The 24,368-nt window shown below is 42.7% G+C and overlaps 5 protein-coding genes across 5 annotated transcripts; 3 read left to right on the plus strand and 2 right to left on the minus strand.

Moving 5' to 3' along the window:
* Nucleotides 1–786: 786 nt before the first annotated feature.
* Nucleotides 787–1,149, plus strand: LOC145345405 (histone H4). The gene has a single exon (XM_080193221.1). It carries the CDS (start codon nt 838–840, stop codon nt 1,147–1,149), a length of 312 nt encoding a protein of 103 aa, XP_080049347.1. The 5' UTR covers nt 787–837.
* A 1,748-nt stretch (nt 1,150–2,897) lies between these two features.
* LOC145345336 (histone H3) lies at nt 2,898–3,308 on the plus strand. The gene has a single exon (XM_080193151.1). The coding sequence runs from the start codon at nt 2,898–2,900 to the stop codon at nt 3,306–3,308; it is 411 nt and encodes a 136-aa protein (XP_080049277.1).
* An 11,040-nt stretch (nt 3,309–14,348) lies between these two features.
* On the plus strand, nt 14,349–14,756 carry LOC145344736 (histone H2A-like). The gene has a single exon (XM_080191843.1). It carries the CDS (start codon nt 14,349–14,351, stop codon nt 14,733–14,735), a length of 387 nt encoding a protein of 128 aa, XP_080047969.1. The 3' UTR covers nt 14,736–14,756.
* A 320-nt stretch (nt 14,757–15,076) lies between these two features.
* On the minus strand, nt 15,077–15,487 carry LOC145345337 (histone H3). The gene has a single exon (XM_080193152.1). The coding sequence runs from the start codon at nt 15,485–15,487 to the stop codon at nt 15,077–15,079; it is 411 nt and encodes a 136-aa protein (XP_080049278.1).
* Nucleotides 15,488–17,526: 2,039 nt separating this feature from the next.
* On the minus strand, nt 17,527–17,922 carry LOC145345406 (histone H4). Its single transcript, XM_080193222.1, has one exon. The coding sequence runs from the start codon at nt 17,920–17,922 to the stop codon at nt 17,611–17,613; it is 312 nt and encodes a 103-aa protein (XP_080049348.1). The 3' UTR covers nt 17,527–17,610.
* Between the last annotated feature and the right edge of the window lie 6,446 nt (nt 17,923–24,368).

Below are 24,368 nucleotides of genomic sequence, written 5' to 3' on the forward strand. Positions count from 1 at the left end.
TCAGGTTTCTGGATAACCCTTATCTGAAGTTCAAACTGTGATCATTCCCTGCAGTGCTTTTGCTGTCCATCAGCACATCCTCACCAACACATCCTCACCTCGGTGTGTTTGCTGTGATATTACAGGAGCTAGTATCTGACCAGAACAGCCCCAGATTTATTCAAACAGACTGAAAATGCCACTGAGCACCTATTGAACAATTTGAGTGCGAATATTCCAGATAATTCCAGGGGATATAGGTGATGCGTTTCAGACATTATTGACCTGATCCTGAACATTCCAGGAGTTTGGCATTAATTATGTGCCTGCATCATGTACAGGATCAGTCAGAGATGAGTCACAATTTCTCCCGTCGCTTGGGAAGCTGCCAGAGTTTAGTAAGCTTGTTTTACATCGGACTTAGAGTTTTATATCCTTCGATAGTAACCTTTTCAAAGCCATTTCGTAAATGCGTTGTGCGGGAATGGAATATAATCTGGGATTGAAATGAGAGCAGTTTTACTCGTTACAGAAAGGACTGTATTGCGGTGGGAATATTACTGACAAGTCTGGAATGAATCGATCCGAGTTTCTAACTTGCTTGTATCTGATATTCCAGTTTGTACGTTTTGTTCCTCGCGCTCTTTTCACTTCTGTTTGAATTTGAATCTAAAATATCGGTTCGGGCAGGAGGAGGAGCTGGATGGTGAAAGACATTTCACTGCTCTGTCTGTCTCTCAGTCTCCTCCCCGTTCCGCCTCTCTCTCTCTTTCTCAGTCAGGTCGGGGCGAGCTGTATAATAAAGGAAGCTGCAGCAGCTCCTCTCTCATTCAGCAGCGATTTGACTGAAGAAGAATCATGTCTGGCAGAGGGAAAGGAGGCAAAGGACTGGGGAAAGGTGGAGCAAAGCGGCACCGCAAAGTGCTTCGTGATAACATCCAGGGCATTACCAAGCCAGCCATCCGCCGCCTGGCTCGCCGTGGCGGGGTCAAGCGGATCTCGGGCTTGATCTACGAGGAGACCCGCGGGGTGCTGAAGGTTTTCCTGGAGAATGTGATCAGGGATGCGGTCACCTACACCGAGCACGCCAAGCGCAAGACGGTCACCGCCATGGATGTGGTGTACGCTCTGAAACGCCAGGGCCGCACTCTCTATGGATTCGGCGGCTAAACAAATCCACTCAATTCTCACAAAACCCAAAGGCTCTTTTCAGAGCCGGCCACATCCTCACATTGAGAGCACTGACCTTTATACAGTTGATATATGTTTATCCTTTCTGCCAGATTTATCTCAACCTATTCTGATTTTTTTTCACTGACCCTGTGTCTGTCCCGCTGTGCTCTGAGCATTATTGCGGTTTGTTTTAGACAAATCAGAATCCCTGTAGTACAGAAAGAGATCTTTCGGCGCATCGAATCTGTACCGACCACACCTTATCCAGGTCCGATTCCAAGAATCCCACATGTTTACCTTACTACTTCCTCTAAAGCTATGGCTACGCTGAATGGACCAATCAAATTAACTCGCACATCTGAGGACTGTTGAGTAAACAGCTGTAAACCTACGCAAACATAGGCAGAATGTGCAAAGTTCACAGGTAGTGGGCATAGTAAGAAATCGCACAACACTGGTTTTGTACGACTTATTACTGCGCCCATGCCAGTCTAATGCCAGCAGCTCCGCAACATAGATAGTGATCCGGGGCCGGCATTGAACCCGGGTCCGAGCGATGCGAGGCGGCAGCCCTAACCATTATGCCACTATTCTCATGTGTATCTGGTAGACACATACTGGCCATGGGGAAGAAATAATAATGGATAGAACTAGTCAGATTGTTGTTGCAATTTCCTCTTAATCCATTATCATTAAAAAGTCTGGGTGTTTTTAGCTGCTGTATCATTCTATTCAATTTCTCCAATAGGTGGGAAAAAACCACGAGCCTCCAACTGTCTAAAACATATTTTAATCATTCTTTATATCCCACAAAACCTCAGTGCACAGAGACGACTTCACCGATTCTCCGAAAGAGTACCTGAGCCAGGCCTGTGGAACTGTTCTGAACTCAACATAATGTCGACTCCCCGAAGACGAGAATGCTTGTGTTCTGTTTTCTGATCAGGTGTAGGTTTTTTGCTCTCGCTTCATCGAACTGTTTTCACTGTCTTCTCTCTTGCGTTCTGTTCATGGTCCTTGAGTCATGAAACGGACAAGAAGAGGAAACTTACATTTACCAGCCTTCACCGAAACTGCGGATTACATCATTTCAAGCAGCATAAATGATGTTTACACTCCGGGGAATAAACGCAAATTCAGGCGCACATCAGAAAAGCGACCCCTTTGTTATCCCACCATTTTGTCCCTGCTGTTTTCAGCTAATCCAATAATTAGAAAATCACACATCAACATTATGAATTTGGTAACAAACACCGTTTATAAAAACACCCCCACCGTTCCACTGCATTAGAAAAATGAATAGACCGGTTGTCCCTTTAATATTTACGTGGCTTTGATATACATAGCTCCACAAACACGATAAAGATTTTATATCTAATACTCTACATATCACTCGGATTTTATCTCAGCCTGTTATAGGCCTATCACGGAATGATTGTGAATTTATTCCTGGTGCTCAGGTAGTGAGCAAACATTGAGATCGTGGCGATTTTTAAAATTGAGACAATTCGCTTCAAAGGCAATTTTTTTCATCTCCGTTTCTTGTCGCTCAGAGATCGGCGGGCTTTTTAAATTGGTGAATTATCAGAGTTCCACCAATCAGGCCCCTGAAATCCTTGCCGCCCAACTACGAGATGGGGCAGCGTCCAGTCAGGAGCAGAGGGCGGTGACTAGAATGTATTCAATAGACACTCTCAGAGCGGTGCCCACATTCTCAGCCTTTGTGTCTCACACAGTTACACATCATGGCCAGAACCAAGCAGACAGCGCGCAAGTCAACCGGCGGGAAAGCTCCCCGCAAGCAGCTGGCTACCAAAGCTGCCCGCAAGAGCGCTCCAGCCACGGGCGGAGTGAAGAAGCCTCACCGCTACCGGCCCGGCACTGTGGCTCTGCGGGAGATCCGCCGCTACCAGAAATCCACCGAGCTGCTGATCCGCAAGCTGCCCTTCCAGCGCCTGGTGCGGGAGATCGCTCAGGACTTCAAGACCGATCTGCGCTTCCAGAGCTCGGCCGTCATGGCCCTGCAGGAGGCCAGCGAGGCTTACCTGGTGGGGCTCTTTGAGGACACCAATCTGTGCGCCATCCACGCCAAGCGAGTCACCATCATGCCCAAAGACATCCAGCTGGCCCGCCGCATCCGCGGGGAGCGCGCTTAAACCCAGCGGATCCGCTGTTAGGCTTTGAAAGCCAGAAAAGAACACAAAAGGCTCTTTTCAGAGCCACCAAATCCACGAAAAAGAACAATAATCGGTGTGATGTGCATGTTCCGTTCTAGGGTGGCTGTTTTTGTTTTGTGTTAGCTCAGAGTCCGATTTTGTACTTGAATGAGATAAGCTTTTAAGATTCAGTTGTTAAATCAAAATATTACAAATCGAAAAATGGACATGTGGGCCTCGTTCAGTTGCTCTCTCCTGGCCCCGCCCATTTCCTCAGTGTGCGGAAATCCTTTGTTTGAAACTGACTGAAATGGAAATGTCAGCGAGGGAACAGCGTTCACATCCCAGCAGCACATCCATTGGGGAGTGTGGACACAGAGGGGCTCAGAGATCCTCACTGACTCGGGGGAAGTTCAGGGAGATTCGGGAGCTGTTTGTAAGAGGCAGAGTGGAGCAGGAACCTGTTCCGGGATTGGAGTGAGCCAAGGGGAATGGAGAGGAGTTCCTGGGACTGTGTGAGACACTGCTGAGGGAGTCACAAGGTGAATAAGCTGCTAGTGAAAATGACCGGGCTTTTCTCTGCTCAAACCTGTGATGTACAATCCCGGTTCAGCTCCTGTTTCGTTTGTTTGTTGGCATTATACAGTGAATAATTGAAACAGGCGGGACAGTGAGGATATGAACAATCATGTAACTAACACGGATCGGAGGCACTCAAATGAGAAACAAGAAAGGAACGTGTTCGCAGCGGCTGTTGGTTTCAGTAAATGGTGAGTGCAATGGGAAATAGTAACCAGATCTGAAGCAATCTCCCTGTAGCCCCGGGTAGTGACATCATTTGAGTGTTGCTGTGGATAGAGTCTGGGTGTTGTCTCGTGTGGTCAAAACACCAAAAATAGCGGATGGATAGAAGCTGTGTGTGGGGTAGTGGAGTCAGAAACGTTTATTTTTTTTGTTGGCCATGATCTCTAGAACACGTATTTCTTACTGATTAGCAATTGAAAAAAAATGTATTTCTTTCATTAACATTGCCTGAGCTTGAATTACAAGATAATGATTTCTTCCCCTAGGTGAACATCTGGAGATATAATTTCCAAGGCGCAAATTCATCACAAGAATAAGTTCCCCTATCTCCTTCAAACAGCTAGTAGGTGTAATATTATTGCTGGGACGTGCAGTCACAGTCAGGACATCATTCGACTGTTATTGACATCAGAAATAGTCGGAATTTCATTGATCTCAAGTTCTAGGTCAACATGTTTAATCCAATTTGCATACACTTAAGGACAGATGGAATAACTTTCCCCAATTCTCTCCTGCTCGGTATCCGTGATGGCAGGTGGGTCTCATTATCAGTCCCATTATCACAAAGTCAGAATGCACAGAAGTGGCACTTTGGTCCATTGAGTCTGGATCACCAAATCTAAATCTGCAATTTTCCACCCCTTGGCCCACAACATTGACTGAAATGACATTCAAGTGTTCATCGTTGTACATTTTAAATGTTGCATTTTCCCTTGTCTAGTACTGTCTGATGTAGTGCATTCCACCACCATCCAGGTGAAATATTTTTTCCTCAAATCACACTAAAAGAGCGACCTACCACATTACAGAAGTAGATGTTCAGCTGCCAATGAAATACCAGATGCTGCAGCTGATTAAAATATACATAATTAATCCAAGAATTATACACATTAGATTCGATTACAAGGATCTCAAACTACTGAGATGGATATTGTTTCATTTTCAATAATACACCATGTGCCAAGTCACTGTTCTCACCAATGGTCATAATACCAGATCAGAGCAAATGGAAAAGAAATGTTATTTTGAAACTTGCCCAAAATATTTTGACATGAACAGAGAACAAAATAATATCACTCACATAGGTGAGATAATCTAATGGTAAATAAACTGGGGTCCCATTATGAAGACAGCCAGTTGTAATGTAAAACCCATACACACATATTAGAGACGGTGAGATAGTGCAGATATTAATGGCCATGATTAAAAAAAGACACATTGAAAGCCTTCTAGTGCAAATTAAATGGGAACACACACAGACACACACTTACGTTCCAGATGCTGTCAATGGCATTCTTATGCCAACAAACTTTGTGTGAAATGTTAAACAGAAACATTTGATTCAAGATGTTATAGGTACAGAATATAGCCACACCACCATGAAATAACTCGATGGTTATTGAGAAACATGATACTTCACAGACTTACTACTGGGTTGAAAACAAATGTTTGCACACCAAAAACAGTAACAGATATTAATGGAGCACACACGCTCAAGCATAAGGCACATGTGTGCACCAGGACACAGAATGCCTCTTGCATTTACTTTTAGATGCAGAATTAACTTGACACTCGTAATAAATAATTTAAAGGATGTAAAAACATGCCCACAATTCCAACATTGAGAAAGACAATTCACTAATATTCACAAGTTCCATACAAAATTAAAACTGATAATTACTTAAATCAAAATCACATAAGTTATTGATAGATGCAGAATAAATCTCAAATTCACATGCCAGAAATTGACAAAGAGAAAGCGAAAAATAAACACATGTACAAACAAGGCTGTTTCAAAATAAAACCAATACTCAAAACCAGAGGAAATGTCCAGGAACAATGAAACACCAGCCCTCTGCTAACAGAAACTGACAGGAAATGTGCAAAACTCACATTTGCACAACAGAAAATGGTTGGTAATAAATACAGAAAGGAATCAATTTGACACAAATGAAAATTTCCACAACAGTTCAGAACTCTCATTCAAATTTATGAAATGTTAGGACAAATGTAGTGTTATGGCAAATGTAAGTTTTAATGTTAAAGGCAAACAAATGCATTTCATTCTGCCAACAAAATTTTGATAGGCACATATTTTAGGAAAGTCAGACATTGCAAAAACCATCATATGCAGTGTGATAAAATCAAAAACAAGAACTATGAAGCAAAATCACTCTTTCTTGCCACAAGACAAGAGGAACAGAATAAAATAATAAATGTAACAGAGACTGCGAGCTAGATATGAAAGCAAGTATGGCATGAAACAGAAGAGAGAACAAGCTTTCATAGCAGAAAATAATCGACACGTTATTAGTAAAAAAAACCTCTGTATTGGAAACTGATGGTGATGTTGTAACGAGACAAATACACAATGAAATTACACTTCAAACACAGCAGATGAGACATATGCAGATCAAATCCAGATTGTCATGACATATGCAGGCAGTCACAATGCAAAACTCGCAATGCAAACAGCAAGACAGAACAAAATCACTTTTTCCACAACATGAATATAAATACAGGAATAGCTCGCTTCTCAAGACAAGAAGGATCAGCTTAGTCCAAAAGCAGACATAGATAGCTACTTTAAAATCACAAATATACATGTGCATACAACTGTATTGTGTAAAGTGAACTGGGAGTCACTGGTGAGAAAGGTGAATGCTCAGATAGTAAATTAAAAGGCACAAAGTGAACTTTGAACTCCAAATATTAGAGTTTCACAATCAAGGCTGTAGCAGAGATTGACAGGAAATAAGGAAATCCTCATTCACTTACCATTACCCAAGGGACACAGGATAAATTAACAGACATAGTTGTGACCCTGGCATTCACAGAGGGGGAATATAAATTTGCAAATACATGCCACAGAGTTAAAACAAATACTAAATAACCCACACATAGGCATACCAGAAACATTTTACATTTGAGAAAGATTTGGTGATTTAAAGCACATAATTCCTAATTAGCCACACAATTTACACAATATCAGTCATATTTATGTTAGAGAATGGAAAATTAAATAAAACTCACCCCCCCCAACAACAACAACAACAACCGCCGTGCCCACCCCCCCTCCCCCCGCGCGCGCACGCACACACACACACACTCTCTCTCTCTCTCTCCTGAAATGTCACACAACAGTTCAGAGTGTATATATGGTACAATGAGAATCAAAGGCCAGATCGAGGGAGTATGGTCACTTTTCCTTCCCAGAAAATAGAGATGGTATAACACAAATGAGTCAATCCCAGTGACTGAGAGCCAATGTCACTATTGCAGAAACAAAAAACTGCAGAAAATAAACCATTGTGAAGTGATATATGGAGGACAATAAGATAGTGACTGCACTTGCCTCTTGGCGAAGGGTATCTTCACCAGCTCCAAGTCCATCATCAGGCCCATTGATTTCCAGTGTTGTGTTCATAGACTGCAAAATTCAATTTATTGTTGATTATTGTTGCTAACTGCTGGTTGATGAGCCTTACAACAAGTTACATGTATATTCAGAAACATTTTACCTTGGAGTGAAGTAACAGAAAACTAGTACCATCAGATTCAAGTGTTCACAAATCATTATATTCATCAAAATTAAAGTTCTAAAGATCAAGGGTGTGAAGGATTTCTATAAATGCAAATGATGTAGTATAGCATGAAGTACAATGGTCAGATAGCTGTGAGAATCAGTGTCTTCCACACCATTGACCATAATTTGATTCCCAACTTTTGAAGTGGTCCTATATTTTCTGTACTTTACTGCATTTAATTAAATATTTTCAGTAATGAAGTAGGTGACTGTTAAAATAAGAGAAGCAAAATGGTTTTATCGTAAAATGTGTTTTGAATGTAAAATTCTGTTTGTTTCTCAAATAGAAAATTTGTTGTGACAAAAGTATAGGCTGGAAATTAATTTGAAGTCACAATAATCATTAAAACAGAAGTTGGTTGAAAAATTCAAGAAAAACTTGAGCAAACTCCTGATGTCTGCAGAAGTCAATAATTGATGTAAGTACATAGTCATATCAATTTTAAAAGACAGAACTTAAACACCTGAAATGCTGAACTAATTCCATCACAATGTAGATAAAGTGTCACTCAAAGTACACAGAGATACTGCCAGATCATCAGGCCCAATGTAACAAAGAAAATAATTATTTAGTCCCACACTATTCCTAATAAGAGAACACTTTTTGATTGGATTTATTATTGTCACATGTATTAAAATAGTGAAAATTATCATTTCTTGCATGCTATACAGACAAAACATACCATTCAAGGAGAAGGAAATGAAAGACTACAAAATGTTGTGTAATAGTTATACCTAGGGCGTAGAGAAAGATCAACTTAATGCAAGATAAGTCCATTCAAAAGTCTGACTGCAGCAGGGAAGAATTTGTTCTTGAGTTGGTTGGTACATGACCTCAGATGTTTGTATCTTTATACCAAAGGGAGAAGGTGGAAGAGAGGATGTCTGGGGTGCTTGGGGTCCTTAATTATGCTGGCTGCTTTGCTGAGGCAAAGGGAAGTATAGGCAGAGTCAATGGATGGGAGGTTGTTTTCTGTGATGATTGGACTACATTCACAACCTTTTGTAGCTCCTTGTGGTCTTGGGCATAGCTGAAGCCATACCAAGCTGTGATACAACCAAGAATGCATTCTATGGTGCATCTGTACAGGCTGGTGAATTGTAGCTGACATGCCAAATTTCCTTTGTCTTCTGAGAAAGTAGAGCCATCGGTGGGATTTCTTACTATTGTGTCGGCATGGGGGGACTGGGACAGGTTGAGTAAAATAGAGCACCTCTGAGCAACTTTACCAACTTTCCCTCTGACCCAGGTGACAGCTGGAGAATCAATTACAGGATTTAAAAATGCTAGACTTAAATATCCTGTGTGATATTGTTCAAAAAATAAATAGCTATTCTTTACTGGACCAAAGTATAAATTACAGGAAAAAAATACAAATTGCAATGAAATACAAGAATTTAGCCAAGTCTACATGTTTAATATCAGTCCAACATAAAAAATCCAGAATATTACATAAAACGGAAAGAAAAAAATGACAATTCCTTTACTGCATGTTGCAGGAACTACATGTGAGACCATGGATCTGATTACATTCTAACACAATGCCTGAGATAAAAATAAAGTTCTGACACAGAATATCCCACACTTGCATATGACAAAACAGATAGATTGAAAACTACACTTAAATAGATAATTAGAGAATTATAGCTGCAAAATGAATTTGTCATTCACATTCTTGCTTCAGACAAATAGAAGGGACAATAAACCAGAGACAAAAACAATGCCAGATGGATTCCTACATATACATACTGTACTAGAGGCTGACAGATTGACCATGCGGCCCTTAATTATACAAACTGTCAAGATTGAAATCTATATCATAAAACCCATACTCTCACTGTCTGAAACTGAAGAATCTTGTTCATAAAAAGTATGCATGGATACAGAATCTCCCCTTCAACCAAATACAAGGTGGTCCAAAATATTTCAGGCACTTAAAGACAGAAAGTGGCACATCCATACCCAATATCAAAATTGCAGTGTATTTAAATGAATTATACATTCAATATCAGGCGGATCTTGATGAGAACTGAATTAATTCACATTCATATTTGCTTTGAGGGAATGACAGGTACATTCCCACACACTCAATGTTCAAGAAACTGACAAGCTATGCAATAAACCCACATCATTGAGATTAAAAGTAAAATATGCACAGAGCTATTACCACAGTAATATATGTAGTAGATTTTTAAAAGTCCATTGACAAATACCTTGTTCTGCAGTCAAATAACATGACACCAAAGAATCACTAACTGAAAGGTTTTGACTGAATCGCAAAACTTCAACTTCACATTTGTTCCAGCCAGATTCTGCTGGAACTCAGTCTCACAAGTTGTACCAGAAAATGTTAGAAACTAATTTAATCCCAGTTTTGCATATATTACAAATACTGAGCAATAGGCAGAGGGATGAAATACAGAGCTTCACATATAATGTGATAATGGTGTGTGCAGAGTAATGCAGATCGTTCAGCATTCACAGGAAGGAGAAATCGGAGAACATACACCTGATTTTACAATCCTTAAGATCAATCAGCAAGCAAAATAATTTCTACTGTCAAGAATGGAAAACAACATGCAAAGCACCACAGACTGACTGATATAGAAGGAAAACATTATTCTGGAAACGAACCAAAAATAGCTACACCCACGTGCAGAATGATAAATTCTAAAACCAAGAAACCGATAAAAATACCTGAGGAAAAATTTATCGTGTTTAACAATACTCACGTTTGAAACTGTTCAGCAATGTTTCATTAAATTAGCACCTGGGTTCAGGGTGTCCTATGATGAGAGATTATGGATTATGTTCCCTAAATTTAGTCTTTTGAGAAGCTGAAGGGTGTCGGACAACAGTTTAGAAAATCAGCTTGAAATTCAACATTATTCATGATCACGTTGAATGGTGGGGCAGACTTGTTGGGCCATGTGCTCTAATCTTATGCAATTTATTGTGTTCCTGTAAGAGGAATGATAAGAACATAAGAAATAGGCCATCTAGCCCTTTGAGCCTGCCCCGCCATTCAATAAGATCAAGGCTGATCTGTTGTGGCTCGGTTCCACATTCCCGCCCTCTCCCCATAACCCTTAATCCCCTCGCTTATCAAAAACCCATCAACCCGCGTCTTAAAAATATTGAGCAAGGCAGCCTCCACCACTTCAACGGGCAGAGAATTCCAGAGATTCACCACCCTTTGAGTGAAGAAGTTCCTCCTCAACTCCGTTCTAAACCACCCCCCCTTTATCTTGAGGCTGTGCCCCCTAGTCCTACTGTCCTTTCTGAGCAGGAAGAGTCTCTCCACCTCTATCCTATCCATCCCATTCATCATCTTATACGTCTCAGTGAGATCTCCCCTCATTCTTCTAAACTCTAACGAGTACAAGCCTAGTTTATTCAGCCTCTCCTCATAGCTCAACCCCCTCAACTCCAGAATCAGCCTAGTAAAACTCCTCTGCACTCCCTCCAAGGCCAAAATATCTTTGCGTAAGTGCGGCGACAAAAACTGCACACAGTACTCCAGCTGCGGCCTCACCAATGCCCTATACAGCCGCAGCAAGACCTCCCTACTTTTATATTCAATCCCCCTCACTATGAAGGCCAGCATCCCATTCACCTTCCTGACCACCTGCTGCACCTGCAGGCTGGGTTTTTGCGACTCATGCACAAGGACCCCGAGGTCCCTCTGCACCGTCGCCTGCTGCAGTTTTTCGCCACATAAGTAATAGTCCTTCCTACCAAAGTGGATCACCTCTCAATTGCCAACATTGAATTCCATTTGCCAGTTCCTGGCCCATTCACCCAGCCTATCTAAATCCTTCTGTAGACTCTCCACACCCTCCGCGCAATTTGCCGTTCCACCAATCTTGGTGTCATCAGCAAATTTCGACACCATACACTCGGTTCCCTCCTCCAGAACATCGAGATAAATGGTAAGTAGCTGAGGCCCCAGCACCGACCCCTGGGGCACTCCACTAGTCACCAGCCACCAATCCGAATAGCACCCATTAACCCCCACTCTCTGTCTCCTATTTGACAACCAATCCTCTATCCACGCTAACACCCTACCCCCAACTCCATGCCCCCGACCTTCTGCAATAACCTCTTGTGAGGTACCTTGTCAAACGCCTCCTGAAAATCAAGAAAGACCACATCCACCGGCTCTCCTCTATCCACTGCCCTAGACACATCTTCATAGAACTCCAATAAATTTGTCAGACACGACTTCCCCTTAACGAAACCATGCTGCGTCTGCTCTATCAAGCAATTCCCCTCAAGATGCGTCGCTATTTCCTCCTTGATGACAGATTCTAACATTTTACCTACAACAGACATTAAACTAACCGGCCTATAATTCCCTGCCTTTTGCCTGCCACCCTTCTTAAACAACGGCGTAACTTTAGCCGTTTTCCAATCTTCCGGCACTTCCCCGGCATCCAGCGACGTCTGGAAAATAACCACCAAGGCATCCACTATCACCTCCGCCATTTCTTTCAGAACCCTCAAATGCATTCCATCCGGTCCTGGGGACTTGTCCACAATCAGTCCCTCCAGTCTGTCAAGCACTGCCTCTCTAGTAACAATAATGTCATTCAGGCCCTCCAGTCCTACCACCTTTCCATCGCTACACCCGGCAAATTATTCACGTCCTCCTCCGTGAAGACCGAAATAAAAAAGTTATTCAAGACCTCAGCCATTTCCCCATCCCCTACCACTAAGTCCCCTCTCTCATCCTCTAAGGGTCCAATGTTCACCTTAGCCAGCCTCTTCCTTTTTATATATTTATAAAAACTCTTGCTATCCTTTTTTATATTAAGCGCTAGCCCAGCTTCATAGTTTCTCCTACCCTTCTTTATCAATCTTTGACGACATTTAAACCTCTCCCAATCCTCTTCTCACCCACTACTCTTAGCTACTCTAAATGCCTCCGCTTTTAATTTAACACTTTCCTTCACCTCCTTCGTTATCCACGGCCTATTACCTCTCCTCCTATGGTCCTTTTTAACCATCAGAATAAATTTCTGCTGAGCACCAAGAAAGATCTCCTTAAAGATCCTCCACTGCTCCTCAGCAGACCTACCTTCCAACGCGCTCCCCCAGTCCACATTCGCCAATTCTTCTCTCATCCTACCGTGCTCCCCTCTGTTCAAACAAAGGACGCCTGTCCGGGAACCCACTTTCTCCTCCTCCATCTGCACCAGAAACTCCACCATACAATGATCACTCTCCCCAAGAGGATCCTTCACCACAAGGTCCCTAATTCTTCCCGCGTCATTACATAACACCAGATCCAAGATAGCTCGCTCCCTCGTCGGCTCCAACACACACTGTTCAAGGAAACTATCCCGGAAGCATTCCAAGAACTCTTCCTCGAGCCCACCGCGTCCAACATGGGTCGACCAATCAATATGTAGATTGAAATCCCCCATAATTATCGCCGTTCCATTCCTGCACGCCGCACTTATTTGCGCGTTAACAGCCCGCCCCACCTCCAGATCATTATTCGGGGACCTATAGCCGACACCCACCAGAGTCTTCCTCCCTTTGCTGTTCCTAATCTCCACCCACAACGATTCCACTTTCTGCTCTGTTGTACAGCCTATTTTACGGTGAGGAAGAAGACAGAGGAAAAAAACGCCTATTCAGGGAAAAATAGTGATGTACAAATCTGTGTTTTTAATTCTGTAATCAATAATACACAAAGTCGACTTTAAATACTTAAAACACAATTCCCTTTTTCTGTACTCACTTAAACAATAGTAAATGCTTGAATGCATAAACCAAATACTCACTCTGTATTACTTTATATAACTTCAATTAACTATTCATCCAAAGTAGGCAATATCCACATTCCAGAGTTAGAGAGATATTATGAAAACATTCCATCAATTATGAAATAAAATGCTTACAAAATTATGCAGTTATATAAATCGGCGGTCTCACGTTCAATGAAAAAAAAATACATTACGTGATCCTGCTAATTTCTGCTATTTTCCACTCATTGCCCTGCCTTCGTTAACCACACACGCACACACACACACAATCTGGAACGAGAGGAAGAGAGCTTGGCTGACTTTTAAAATCACACCTTAAAAGCTGGTTTATTACTTAAATTACTTTTTGTGAAAAAAAAATCGGTTGGAATTTGAAAACCTGGCTCCTGACTTTCCGCCCTCTGATTTTCTGGTTTTTTTATTCCGAGTTCCCGCAGAATGTTGCTGCAGTTAATGTTAGGCTTATTGTCAGTTACAAAGAAATGTTAGATATAGTCAGAAATTGATTGATCGAGGGAAATTGTAGATTAAGAGCTAAATGAAGTGGATTCTAATTTTGAACTGAAATCTGAATTAGATATTAATTTTACAAATCCCTACTTGTCCTTTTCTGGTTTTTTTGGCGCTCATTTGAAAGCATGAATCGGTTGTAATTTAAGAATTTGGCGCCCTTACTTCCCTCCCTCAGCCCCGTAGCCTTTCCCGATTGGTGCTTTAAACAGATATCTGATTGGGCATTGTGGAGAAGATCTCATTAGGGTTTTCCCCATAGCCAATCGGCAACGTGTGCACCGCCATCCCTCCCCAAGCTATAAGAGAAGTGAATCTGGGCGGCTTTTCTCATTCTTTGTTAAAGTGTTTGTGAGATTGTGATAATGTCTGGAAGAGGAAAGACCGGCGGGAAAGCTCGCACCAAGCCCAAGTCCCGCTCCTCCCGGGCTGGACTGCAGTTCCCGGTGGGCCGTGTTCACAGGCTCCTGAGAAAAGGCAACTATGCAGAGCGTGTGGGTGCCGGAGCCCCGGTCTACCTGGCTGCTGTGCTCGAGTATCTGACGGCTGAAATCCTGGAGTTGGCCGGCAACGCGGCCCGGGACAACAAGAAAACCCGCATCATCCCCAGACACCTCCAGCTGGCCGTGCGCAACGACGAGGAGCTCAACAAGCTGCTGGGAGGAGTGACCATCGCTCAGGGCGGAGTGCTGCCTAATATCCAGGCTGTGCTGCTGCCCAAGAAAACCGCTGCGGCATCCAAGACCAAGTGAAGCGACAACTCTGAAATCTAACAACCCAAAGGCTCTTTTCAGAGCCACTCACTTTCTCTCTGAAAGGGCGACCCATTCTCCATCAGATTAATAGATTCTCAACTTCGCTATCTAGTTTTCCACTGTATTAATGTGGCTTGTTAAACTACCAATCCGTGAAAGGCTACGATATTATGAGAAGCCTGTTGACATACAAGGAAATAAACTCAATTGCAGGAACAGCGAAAGACAAAATTAATGGAAGTTAAGACACCGATATATACTCCGTGCTGTAGCTCTTTCCCTGACAGACTTGGTGGCTCTGAAAAGAGCCTTTGTTTGATTGGGGCTGAGCTGAGTTTTTAAGCGCGCTCCCCGCGGATGCGGCGGGCCAGCTGGATGTCTTTGGGCATGATGGTTACTCGCTTGGCGTGGATGGCGCACAGGTTGGTGTCCTCAAAGAGCCCCACCAGGTAAGCCTCGCTGGCCTCCTGCAGGGCCATGACGGCCGAGCTCTGGAAGCGCAGGTCGGTCTTGAAGTCCTGAGCGATCTCCCGCACCAGGCGCTGGAAGGGCAGCTTGCGGATTAGCAGCTCGGTGGATTTCTGGTAGCGGCGGATCTCCCGCAGAGCCACAGTGCCGGGCCGGTAGCGGTGAGGCTTCTTCACTCCGCCCGTGGCTGGAGCGCTCTTGCGGGCAGCTTTGGTAGCCAGCTGCTTGCGGGGAGCTTTCCCGCCGGTTGACTTGCGCGCTGTCTGCTTGGTTCGGGCCATGATGTGTAACTGTGTGGGACACAAAGGCTGAGAATGTGGGCACCGCTCTGAGAGTGTCTATTGAATACATTCTAGTCACCGCCCTCTGCTCCTGACTGGATGCTGCCCCATCCCGTGGACAAGTTTGAAAGAGTGATTGGGCGGCAAGGATTTCAGGGGCCTGATGGAACTATAACTGACAAATTTTCAATTTGAAAAAGCCCGCCAGTTTCTGAGGGACAAGAAACGGAAATGAGAGAAAATCGACTTTGAAGCGAATTCTTTCATTTAAAAAAAATCCAACAATCTCAATGTTTCCTCACTGCCTTCGTAGCAGGAATAAATTCAGATTCATTCCGTAATAAACCTATAGCAAGCTGGAATGAAACTCCGAGTGATATGCGGAAAACAGAGCATCACACACAAAATCTTCATCGTGTTTGTGGAATTATTTATATTAAACCCGACTGGAAGTTCAAGGGACAACAGGGCTATTTTGTTTTCTAATGCACGGGGGTGGAGGGGTGTTTTTATAAACGGTGTTTGTTACAAAATTCATAATGTTGGTTTTTGATTTTCTAATTATTGGATTAGCGGAAAACAGCAGGGACAAAATGGCGGGATGACAAAAGGGTTGCTTTTCTGATGCGTGACTGTGACTCTGCGTTTGAATAACTAAGTTTGAATAACTGTACACGCTTGGAATGATATGAATCGCAGCATCGATAAAGGTTGGTAAATATAAATTTCCTCTTCTCAAGGGCCGTGAACAGAACGCAAAAGCAAAAGGACAACCTGATCAGAATACAGTAAGAAGTCTGACAACACCAGGTTTAAGTCCAACCGATTTATTTGATAGTAAACTCACAAGCTTTCGGGATTTTCCCTTCGTCAGGTGAAGTTCAGGCCTCAGACAGAGCATATAACAGCGCACACAGTTTACAGATTACTAATTAGAATGCGAGTCTTTACAACTAACCTGCTATTCAAGTCTTAAAGCTACAGACAATGTGAGTGGAAAGAGCATTGAGCACAGGTTAAGGAGATGTGTATTGTCTCCAGACAGTACAGTCTGCGTTCTTGCATCTTTGTAAAAACTTGATATCTGTGTCGATATGCGCAATCTTCTTGGAGATCCTCTCCACTTGGACAAACCCCGACAGCTTGTGAGTTTACTATCAAATAAATCGGTTGGACTTAAACCTGGTGTTGTCAGACTTCTTGCTGTGTTTACCCCAGTCCAACGCCGGCATCTCCATATCAGAATACAGAACACAGGCATTCTGATCTTCGGGGAGTCGACATTATGTTGAGTGCAGAACAGTTCCACAAGGGCAGGCCTGGGTAACATGCTGTTTCGGAGAATGATTGCAGACTCCATTGGCAGAGTCGTCTCTGTGCACTGTAGGGCTTCTGTGGACTCTAAAGAATTGTTAAAAATAAGTTCTAACCAGTTGAAGACACACGAATTTCGCCTGACCTCGAGTAGAAATGGATTAGAATGATACATCAGAATAAAATATCCAGAAGCTTTAATGGTAATAAAAGATTTACAGGAAGTCGCAAACATGTACATATTCCATCCATTGGTATTTCTACCCCACAGCCAGCATGTGTTTTTCTATCAGATTCACATTGAGAATCGGAGACCAGTTTCAATTCTGGTCTCGGTTCACTGTGTGTGTAGAGGTTGCACACTCGACCCGTGTCTGCGTGGGTTTCCTCCCACGGTCCAAAACGTATGTGGTTAGTTTGATCGGTCATGTAAAATGAGCCCTTGTTGCCAGGGGGATGAGCAGTGTATAAACGGGAATAGGTTCTGTGTGAGATTGTAGCCGGTACGGATTCGATGGGTCGAAGGTTCGAATGGTCTTTCTTTACTGTAGGGGTTCTATGACTGTCTGAAACAAGCGGCAATGATGCTTCGATTGTTCAGTAGCAGGATACACACACGGTCAAATACCGAATGACTCTCACACTAAATATTAAACCATGATAAATTATAGAAGAGATGAAGATATAACAATGAATATTGATAAAAATCGCAAACAAATGCCAACCCACCGCGGTCAGTGCTCTCAATGTGAGGATATGGGCGGCTCTGAAAAGAGCCTTTGGGTTTCGTGAGAATTGAGTGGATTTGTTTAGCCGCCGAATCCATAGAGAGTGCGGCCCTGGCGTTTCAGAGCGTACACCACATCCATGGCGGTGACCGTCTTGCGCTTGGCGTGCTCGGTGTAGGTGACCGCATCCCTGATCACATTCTCCAGGAAAACCTTCAGCACCCCGCGGGTCTCCTCGTAGATCAAGCCCGAGATCCGCTTGACCCCGCCACGGCGAGCCAGGCGGCGGATGGCTGGCTTGGTGATGCCCTGGATGTTATCACGAAGCACTTTGCGGTGCCGCTTTGCTCCACCTTTCCCCAGTCCTTTGCCTCCTTTCCCTCTGCCTGACATGATTCTTCTCCAGTGAAATCGCTGTTGAATGCGAGAGGAGCTGCTGCAGCTCCCTTTATTATACAGCTCGCCCCGACCTGACTGAGAAAGAGAGAGAGAGGCGGGACGGGGAGGAGACTGAGAGACAGACAGAGCAGTGAAATGTCTTTCACCATCCAGCTCCTCCTCCTGCCCGAACCGATATTTTAGATTCAAATTCAAACAGAAGTGAAAAGAGCGCGCTGAACAAAACGTACAAACTGGAATATCAGATACGAGCGAGTTAGAAACCCGCACCGATTCAACCCAGACTTGTCAGTAATATTCCCGCCTTAATGCACTCTTCTTTATCATGAGTCAAATTGTCTGCTCCCATTTCAATCCCAGCTCCTACACAACTGGACCGGTTGAGAATTTTAATATTGAAGAATATAAAACGCTAAGTCTGATCTAAAACAGGCTTGCTGAACTCTGGTAGATTCCCAAGTGCTGAGATAAGTTATGACTCATCTCTCACCGATCCTGTACCTGATGCAAACATAATCTCAAACTCCTGGAATGTGTCAGAGGATCAGATCACTAATGTCCGAAACGCATCGTCTCTGGTTCTGGAATTATCTGGAATATTTTGATCAAATTGTTCGATAGGTGTTCAGTGGCTGACTTTTTTTCAATCCGATTAAATTAATCGAGTACTGTTCTGATCAGATGTTAACTCCTGCGGTATCACAGCAAACATCGATTCGTGATGAGGATGCGCTGATGAACAGCAAAGGCACTGCAGGGACTGATCTCAGTTTGAACTTCAGGCAGAGATTATGCAGCAACTTGACGCATTCTCTGCCTTTCCCTCACAGTAAGAAGTCTCACAACACCAGGTTTCTTGTGAGACTTCTTACTGTGCTTACCCTAGTCTAAACCCGGCATCTCCATATCATGGTTTCCTTCACAGTCCAACTTCTTTGCTCAAACTGCGAGCAAATCAAACGGGAAGACTGAGTAAACTGGAACAAAGGCAGAAAATGCTGGAAGTCCTCAGTGAGCGGAAATCCTTTGTTTGAAACTGACTAAAATGTAAATTCTCTTGTGTAGGAGCTGGGATTGAAATGGGAGCAAACAGTTTGACTCGTGATAAAAAAGAGTGCATTGAGGCGGGAATATTACTGACAAGTCTGGATTGAATCGGTTCGGGTTTCTAACTAGCTTGTATCTGATATTCCAGTTTGTAAGTTTGACAGCATCTGTGGAGAGAGAATAGAATGAATGTTTCGAGCCTTCCTCTTCCTAACTGGAAACGTTGGTTCTATTCTCTCTCCACAGATGCTGTCAGAGCTGCTGAGATTTTGCAGCATTTTCTGTTGTGGTTTCAGATTGCAGCATCCGCTGTATTTTGCCCTTTATTATAACTCAGCAAATTGCATTTGTTCTCGGAATGGTTGTGGAGAGAGGCGCATGCGCGTTGCTGCCCTGCTGGCCTCCCCTGACGCATGCGCGCTGCCCTCCCCTGGCCCCGCCCATTTCCTCAGTGAGCGGAAATCCTTTGTTTGAAACTGACTGAAATGGAAATGTCAGCGCCCAGGTCAGCGAGGGAACAGTGTTCACATCCCAGCAGCACATCCATTGGGGAGTGTGGACACAGAGGGGCTCAGAGATCCTCACTGACTCGGGGGAAGTTCAGGGAGATTCGGGAGCTGTTTGTAAGAGGCAGAGCGGAGCAGGAACCTGTTCCGGGATTGGAGTGAGCCGGGGAAATGGAGAGGAGTTCCTGGGACTGTGTGAGACACTGCTGAGGGAGTCACAAGGTGAATAAGCTGCTAGTGAAAATGACCGGGCTTTTCTCTGCTCAAACCTGTGATGTATAATCCCGGTTCATCTTCTGGTTCAGCTTGTTTGTTGGCGTTGTCCAGTGGATGGTGGAAACAGGCGGGACAGTGGGGATGGGAACAATCCCGTAACTGACACTGATCGGAGGCACCAGCTCATCCAGCTGAGAAAGGAGAAAGAAACATGCTAGCAGCCGCTGTTGGTTTCAGTAAATGGTGAGTGCAATGGGAAATTGTAATCAGATCTAAGGAAATCTCCCTGTACCGCCAGTTAGTGACATCCCTGAGCGGTACTGGTGTAGGTAAGTTCTAAATGTTGTCAAGCGTTATCAAAGCACCAAAAATACCGGGTAGATAGAGGCTGTATCGGGGTCGTGGAATCAGAAATTGTTTTTTTTGCTGGTTGTGATCTGTAGAACATGTACTTCTTACTGATTTTCAATTGCAAAATATCTTTGACTCTTTCATTGACATTGACAGAGGTTGAGTTACAAGATATGTGTGTTCTTGCTCTAGGAGAACATCTAAATAAACAATTTCCAAGATGCGAATTTAGCTAAGAATAATAAGTTCTCCTATCTCCTTCTAACGTCTAGGGGGTGCAATATTAATCCTATGATAAATTCAGAATAAAACTCAGTCAATGACCCACGTATCAAATTATTGAACGGCAGCAATTAACAATGTCCGAAGTAAAATTCCCATACACAAACACAATGTTCAAAACGTGTGGTGAGATAAAGGAAACTCACAGACACAGGGGGATCCCACATTCACTTGACCTGATTTAAAGAGTGTAGACAGAAAAAAACGTTCTCCCAAACCCACTGTACACACACACACACACACACACACTCACAATGTGCCAGAAATACTCAGCTGATCTGCTATCATCTGGAAATTGCAGAAATAATTAGTTTCTATCTCAATAGGTTTGGACTGTCATGCTTAGCATTTCCAGCATTGACACTTTTTTCTTGAGATTGCCATCATTGGCTTATGAATTTTTTTTTGCATTAATTAAAGCCTTCATGCCAAAATATGAACAGCATTCACATAGCTTAAACCAACTAATTCTCTCCAAAAACCTTGTTCAGTTTATCTGATACTGACCAGAAAACAGATAACTATACAATTTGCCCAACATTGATTTGCATGCAGAATAAAATACACATGTCACTAACAGAAACTAGCTAGCACAGTTTAATACCTGTACTGGAACTTCAGAGTAGAACATTCACAATAAGTCCAGAGTATCCCAACCAATCCCCTACATAAACAATGCAAACCATCACACTTGCATCACAGTCTTGAAAGGAGCAGGTAGAACGAATGCAACATTCTCATTCCTCAAAGGGTCAGCTGCTGATTAAACTCTCACTTACACAACATAATATGATCAACACAGGTTAGTGCCAATACTCTCATGTGAAACATGGTAAAATAACAATACATACGTGACCGGATAGTTACAGCATGAAGCCATACAACTAAAGGAAAAGTTGATAATATTGATAAACCTGTTAATTCTAAGGTTGAAACTGACACTTGAAGAGAAAAATCCTTTTCCACAATTAATGAAACATAAACACAATCACCATAATACTGCTGATAGAAGCTAAGTAAATCTCCATTTGCATACAAAATATTAATAGATACAGAATAAATGTGACACTCAAATAAAATAAACTAATACTTCCAATATATACAAAACATGTTAGAAACTGAGAGGTAGACTCAAACACATGCTCACACATCCTAGATAGTGAAACCCAGGGTAATATTTACATACCTTTATTAAAAACTGAAACATTCCCTATAAGATCCACTGTTACATATCAGTTATTGACAGCAGTCCACAATGGAAACTGTTAGAAAAAGTGCAAGGAACAGAAACATACTCACACTCCTGAAAATTCACACAGCACATTTGAACTTAGACTCACTCACAAAGCAAAAGCCAACAGATGGAGGATCAAAGGCCAGACTTAGGGAGCCAGGTCACATAAATGAATCCCACTGACTTAGGGCTGAAGTCACTTACCTTTTGCAGGAATTGCAGAAAATGAAAGCATTGTGATGTCCTATATGGAGGACAATTAGATGGTGACTGCATTTGCCTCTTGGCAAAGGTTATCTTCTCCAGTTCCAAGTGCAACATCAGGCCCATTTTTGGTGTTTACAGGCAGTTTATTGTGGAGTGTTGCCATCTGCTGGTTGAAAGTGAGCCACACAACAAGGCAAATATTCAGAAACACTTTAACTTTGAGTGAGACAACAGGAAACTCATAAGCTTTCAGATTTTACCTGTCTTAAGTGTTGCGGAGGATGGGTTTGGACACACTGCTGCCGAACATTCCAAGTAGTTGGACCATATCACCGCACCTGTCCTTTGTGGAGATTTTTTTTCCCAGAAACACACCTTTGACCACATGGCAATCAAGCAGTGGTCAACACATAATGTCCTCGAGGCCCTGAGGGAAAAGGAGATGGTGGATCCTGTCAGATGGTTCCCTGAGCAGACTGTCAGTGTCATCTGGTACAATGTCTCATGACCAGAACATTCAAACAAGCACCAAGACCTGGCTTGGCTGCTGGTGAGAAGGGCACTTTCTGTCAGACCCTACATGCATGCCCCAGGTCTCAGTACCATCACACGCTTCCCTTGAAGTGCCTGTGGGGGTGATGATATGGTTGCACACCTCCTTGTGGAATGTGCCTTTGCAAAGAAGGTCTGCAGTGAGATGCAATGATATTTGTCAAGGTTCATCCTGACCAGCTCCGTGACACAGGACTCTGTGTTCTATGGTCTGTTTCCAGGATTCACACCAAGACAAATATCAACTGCTTCTGGAGGGTCATCAACTCAGTGAAGGACACTGTTTGGTCCGCCCAAACCTTGCTGATCTTCCAGTGCAAAGATTTGTCCTCGACCAAATGTTGCAGGCTGGGACATTCCAAGGTCCAGGACGACCTGCTGAGAGATGCTCTCAGGCTTGGGGCAGCCACCGCAAATGCACAATGGGGAAACGCCACTGCTTAAAGCCTTCTAACCAAGGCAAACTGAAGGGCAGTAACTGTAAAAAAAACCTTGGACTGCATAATTGTGTGCAACTCTGTAAAAACAGCGCACAGTGAAATGTAAGGAATGTATATAGTTTGTTGAAAAACTGAATTATAATGCATGTAATACCTTGAAAATGAGCTCTGTAAAATATTGAAGTTGAGGAAATCATAAATATAACTTTTTTGCACTGTTTGTAATGATTGGAAATGTAATTTCTGTAATGGCTTATTTCAGAGTATTTATGAATAAAATTTATTTTTGACAAAAATAAAACACAGGAAACTCATATCATTAGATTCCAGTGTTTGCAAATCATTAGATTAATCACATTTAAAGCTCTGAAGTTCAAGGGTATGAAGAATTTTTACAAATACAGAGTATGTAGCATAATGTGAAGTACAATGGTCAGACAGCTGTGAGAAGAGCTGCCTTCCATGCCATTGACCATAGTTTGATTCCCAGCTTTTGCAGAGGTCCCATTTTTTGATACATCTAATGCATTTAATTAAATATTTCCAGCATTGAAGAAGATCACTGTACAATAAAAATATCAAAGTAGTTTTATCATAAATGTGTTTTCAATGCAAAAGTCTGTTTGTTTCTCGAAAAGAAACTTTAATGTAACAAAAGTATTGGCCTGTAAATGAATAAATTATTTCAATGGTAAAAGAGATCGTTAGTTAAATAGTAGTTGGATGAAACACACAAAAAAAATTGAGGGCAAACCCAGGCAATGGATACTCCTAATGTGTGCTTAAGTCAGCAATTGAGATAGATATATGATAATATCAATTTGGAAAGACCGAATATAAACAGCTGATATGCTGAGCTAATTGCGACACAATGTAGATAAAGTGTCACTCACAAAGTGCACAGAATACCAGGGAGGCACAATAGCACAGTAGTTAGCACTGCTGCTTTACAGTGCCAGGGACCCAGGTTTGATTCCTTGCTTGGGCTACTGTCTATGACTCTATAACAAAATCAGCATGAATACAGATTTACTCTACAATCATATAAAATTTGCTCTGAAAATTATGCAATGTACCAGGCACTGAATGACACAGATAGTGGCACATTCACACCCAATTTCAAAATCTGCAAGAGCAACCATCAAACAAAGTGATGCTCTGAAAACTTACTCTGAAAATCATGCAATATATCAGGCACTGAATGACACAGATAGTAGCATATTCACGCCCTACTTCAAAATCTGCAAGAGGAACCATCAAACAAAATGATTCCTACTGTCAAGAATGAAAAACAAAATGCAAACTACCACAGAATGACTGATGCAGAAGGAAAATATTATTCTGAAAGTGAGGCAAACAGTAACCACACCCACTTGTAGAATGATAGAATTCTAAAACCCAGAATTCCAATCAAAAGATCTGAGAACCAAATTACCATGCTTAACAATACTCACATTTGAGACCGTTCAGCAAATGTTCACTAAATTGGTACTTGAGCTGAGCGTGCTGTATGATGAGAGATGAACAAACTAAGACTATATTCCCTAGAGTTTAATCTTCTGAGAAGCTGAAGGATATGGGGAAACAGCTTGGAAAGTCAGCTTG

The sequence above is a fragment of the Carcharhinus amblyrhynchos genome, chromosome 7 (assembly GCF_965287045.1).
Source record: "Carcharhinus amblyrhynchos chromosome 7, sCarAmb.v2.hapA, whole genome shotgun sequence".
NCBI lineage: Eukaryota > Metazoa > Chordata > Chondrichthyes > Carcharhiniformes > Carcharhinidae > Carcharhinus > Carcharhinus amblyrhynchos.